This window comes from Centroberyx affinis, unplaced genomic scaffold (genome assembly GCF_046629955.1).
Source record: "Centroberyx affinis isolate AG114_WGS23_722 - 3 ecotype Tasmania unplaced genomic scaffold, CSIRO-AGI_Caff_v1 ptg002423l_1, whole genome shotgun sequence".
Lineage (NCBI taxonomy): Eukaryota > Metazoa > Chordata > Actinopteri > Beryciformes > Berycidae > Centroberyx > Centroberyx affinis.
In genome coordinates this window covers 152,489-157,029 of record NW_027280669.1, presented here as the reverse complement: position 1 = coordinate 157,029, position 4,541 = coordinate 152,489, and the positions used below count along the sequence as shown (strand labels likewise).

Sequence of the window (4,541 nt, the reverse complement as noted above, 5' to 3'; positions counted from 1 at the left end):
TAGATACATAAAGATGCATACAGCCTTGGTGTTGTGCAGCAGGCTCTGTGCGCTCTGGCGCCATCCTTCCTCCAGCTGCGGGATCAGCGCAGCTCTCCTCCTCCAGACTCCGCAGCTCTGCGCTCTTTGGCTGCCCGAGGTGTCTGTCAAAACGAAGGGAAAGAAAAAAAAACGGGTTTAGAAGAAAAATCTGAGCAATATTTCTATTGGTAGGCGGGCTGGTCGCGAAGGGAACAATCGGATTGACTTTGCCAGGGAGCCACCTCAAAGCATATCAGGTTACTTTGAGTGACAGCGTAACCATGGCAAATAATTTGACTAAAACTATTGTCTTATCCTCACCATCCCCGGGTCAGATAACCGACCAATCAGAGTTCATATAATCGCTTGTCTTGCCAGCTTAGAATAATATTATTAAAACGAGCCAGCGAGCCTGGTCTCCGGGAGTAGGTTATGTTGAAACGGCATAGAAAAGGTGGAGGAGGACGGTGGAAGGAGTAGCAACTTTTCTCTCTTTCCCCCCAACTTTATGAGGAATTGTCGCCTGGGGTTTCGTATGGCTGAATGGACTTGAATTTATTCTACATTACGCAGTTGGATATTACCTACGCTTTGCCAGTTTTGTCAAAGTTTTAGACTACTTTTTTGGGGACCTTTTCTCGCTCATGGACTTAATGCGTTTTGGTTTAATGTGAGACTGAGCGGGGAGACGTGGAAGTAAGGCACAATATAATCTGCGCTGGTTTACGTTGTAGCCATGTCCATGCTTCCGACGTTTGGTTTTACGCAGGAGCAAGTGGCGTGTGTCTGCGAGGTCCTCCAGCAAGGGGGGAACATCGAGCGGCTGGGGCGCTTCCTCTGGTCCCTCCCGGCCTGCGAGCACCTCCACAAAAACGAGAGCGTCCTGAAAGCGAAAGCTGTGGTCGCCTTCCACCGGGGGAACTTCCGAGAGCTCTACAAGATCCTGGAGAGCCACCAGTTTTCGCCGCACAACCACCCGAAGCTGCAGCAGCTGTGGCTCAAGGCGCACTACATCGAGGCGGAGAAGCTGAGAGGCCGCCCGCTCGGCGCCGTGGGGAAGTACCGCGTCCGGAGAAAGTTCCCCCTGCCCCGCTCCATCTGGGACGGAGAGGAGACCAGCTACTGCTTCAAGGAGAAGAGCAGGAGCGTCCTCCGGGAGTGGTACACCCACAACCCCTACCCGTCCCCGCGGGAGAAAAGAGAGCTGGCCGAGGCCACAGGACTCACCACCACGCAGGTCAGCAACTGGTTCAAAAACCGACGGCAGAGAGACCGGGCAGCGGAGGCAAAAGAAAGGTAGGAGTAAATTATTACAGTTTGGTGTGGAAAGATATGGGTACTTGCCATAGGTCTAACTTAGCCGAATGAATCCAAATGTGATCGTGTAGTTTTTTTTTTACCATTATAAATAAAGTAAAGATCAAGCAAAAATAGCCAGAAATACATATAAAAAAAAAATATATCATGAGAGCATAAAGAACAAAGGTTCCCCCTTCTAAGTGTGCGTCTGTGCAATAAAGTCTGGTGTCCTACATCTAATAATTTATTACACTGATCAAATAACAATACATTGGCAGTCCTCGCTTACTTCTCCACGTGTCCCCAGAAAGCACAAAAACAGGTTTTGGTTGCAAATTATATTAGATACAAGGGCTTTTGTACATTAAGGCTTAGTGAATTGACGTCCCGTTACTATCGCTGTTGTTGTTGTTGTTTTGGTTGTGTTTGTGATAATTGACTAGGCCGCGCGTTAAGGTTGAAACGCTGAAAATGAAAAGGCTCGTTGTCTGGTAAATTACAAGGCTATAAAAGTTACCTTTACCCTACTTTTAAGTTATTGTAATCACACATATTATAACATGAAATAGATACTTTGACGTTGACATTAACATCAGGAAAGCCTTCTTTTTAACTCCCCAGACTATTTATCCACTCTTAGGTCTGTACGGCCCAAACTCTTTTTAGTATAGCCTGTGTAGGTAGTGTAGATATGTACATCTAAAAAGACAACATTGGTCTACGTGAATGTGTTATAAAAGTTGTTTTGCGGTTTAATTGATGTGGTGGGGTGTATAGGGTCCATACCGGCCCAGCTCTTTTGACATTTCATTAGGAGTCGTTTGTACATTTCAAAGTTTGGAAATTACACAGGCAGGCGTGCAGGGAGACTTGGGAGACGTCTGTAGTCAGGTGTTCGCTGGGTTGGTGTCTTCTTTCACCCTCTGGCCACTAATTCGGGCTGAAAGCTCCACGTAAATCATGTCTTCCCACTGGAAAAGGCCTTACTCACCACTGCAAACAGTTGTGAACTATGCCATACGCAACGCGCACAAGTTTAGCAATCATTAGGCCTGTCATTTATGTAGACATAGCAGAGGTCGAGAGCTGCACATAGTACATCGATAGTAGGTCTTTACTTACGCACACGTCGCTCTGGAAAAATGAATTTCTTATTAAAAAAAAGTATTACTTTATGTCAGGCTAAACAGTCAAATAGATTTATTGTTTTCGGTCTTTCTTCACTGCTGCTCTTAGAAGCACACAAGCATCTGCCTTGCCATAGGCCAGAGAACAGTGAAGGAGCCTCTAATAATTTCAAGAATTACAAATAGTTTGCACCTTGGCGCATGTACGCATGGATGCATTACTGACTTATACATTATTAAATTATGACGCATTCATACTGTAATCATGGGTATTAGGCCTATGGTAATTACAGTGTAATTACCCACTTTGACCTAATAGACGATACTATTTTTGCTTGCTTGCTTGCTTGCGCGCGTGCGTGCGTGCGTGTGTGTGTGTGTGTGTGTGTGTGTGTGTGTGTGTGTGTGTGTGTGAGGGGGGGGGGTCATTTGTTTTGAAATTGTTTAATTCAAGAGAAATAAGAAATACTGTAACTCTTTTCAGAATGATGAATCTCTATTTTTGTTTCATCTGACATTTAATCTGCATATTAGGTGTTATAGTTTTCATGTATGGATTAGTGTTATAAAAGTATGTGTCCAACATGCCTAATGTAGGACATTATTTTAGAAATGGGCCACAACAACTGACAAAGTTTTCATTGGTAATTCTGTAAATTTCAGGCTATAAAATGCGGTAAGATGGTGTGAGAGTTTATGGCTGTACTAGTAAACAGGCTGTTAGGTGATTGTGTTTTGTTTTGTTTTATGTTCGCAGAGAAAACAATGAGAACTCCAACACCAATAGTCACAACCCATTGACTTCTTCCATGAATGGAAATAAAACTATATTGGGGAGCTCGGACGACGACAAAACGCCCTCAGGGACACCGGATCACACGTCTCAGAGCCCGGCTCTGCTCCTCGGTTCAAACCCCGGTTTACCGTCCCTGCACGGCCTTGCGCCCCCGCCGGGACCGAGCGCCATCCCGGTACCCACCGGTGCAGACTCGGTGCACCATCACCACTCATTGCACCACGACACCATACTGAACCCTATGTCTTCTAATCTGGTGGACCTTGGCTCTTAGAAACCGGCACAGAAAGGAGACGGAGAGCGCCGTTTTTGGAAAAGTAATTTTCTACATGGAGGCGTGAGACAAGCTTCAAGCACTTGCGGCAAGGTGCAAGGCAGACAGACTGGAAGCACTGCAAAAAGACCCATCTCAACAAATCATTTAGTCTCACAGTCAGCCTTAAATTCTTCTTTCTCCTGAAGAAGTGAAAAAAAAATCTGCCAGTGGGTGAAATACCTCCATTTGTTTCTAATTTAACTTCCACTTGTCTCAGGGATTTTCTGGAAACAAGTGTCAGTGTTTTAGGAAAAAAAGTAAAATGGCAGAATAAAGCAGATCACTCCACTAGTGTCAAGAAAATGACACCAAAATCCTTGAAACATGTTGATTTACATTAAAAACAAGTGAATTTATCTCACTTCATTGGCAGATTTTTCACTTTCATTTGTCTTAAGAAAAGCAAGATTTTAAGACTCAATAGAACAGACCTACACGATTAAATGACTTGTTAAGATGATTTTTTTTTTTTTTTTTTTTTTGCAGTGTATGTGGTGCATACACACACACACACACGGTGAGGCGGATCTAGGGAGTTTTAGGTAAAAAAAAAAAAAAAAAAAGTATTTTACCGGAATGTAATAACGTAACATGTTATATTGTTGAAAACAATAACAATAAAATGTCTTAATTCTTGTTACTATTAACGTTGTTATTTTAGGGGTTTAGATATATCAACAGACTCTAGGCACCGAGTTAAAGGTACCCCATCGACTTTTCGTTTACATAGGGTTTTCAAAGAGAGCCATAAGCAGTTTTTTTTTGTTTTATTTTATGTTTTTTTTTTGGTTTTTTTTGTTTTTGAAGGGGAGGGAGGGTATCATATCTTCAAGTGTCTTATGTAACAAGAGCCGTCTGTGATAAGATGAAATATCTTAATCTCTTGATATTATTATTTGCATTTTCATTTGGAAAGAGACTGCATGTAAACTTTGCGATAAATAATGAAACATAAATAAATCGATTCACCTATAGTTTCATA

At 42.9% G+C, this 4,541-nt stretch overlaps 1 protein-coding gene across 1 annotated transcript; it reads left to right on the top strand.

The window, feature by feature from the left end:
- The first annotated feature begins 757 nt into the window (after positions 1 to 757).
- Positions 758 to 3,517, top strand: LOC139656240 (homeobox protein SIX2). Its single transcript, XM_071533749.1, has 2 exons — positions 758 to 1,317; positions 3,205 to 3,517. The coding sequence occupies exons 1-2, from the start codon at positions 758 to 760 to the stop codon at positions 3,515 to 3,517; spliced, it is 873 nt and encodes a 290-aa protein (XP_071389850.1).
- The last annotated feature ends 1,024 nt before the right edge of the window (positions 3,518 to 4,541 follow it).

Bases quoted from the DNA above. Each gene is read 5' to 3' on its own strand.
- LOC139656240 (XM_071533749.1), top strand. From the start codon at position 758: ATGTCCATGCTTCCGACGTTTGGTTTTACGCAGGAGCAAGTGGCGTGT. The intron at 1,318-3,204 runs GTAGGAGTAAAT...TTATGTTCGCAG, and splicing joins GCAGCGGAGGCAAAAGAAAG to AGAAAACAATGAGAACTCCA.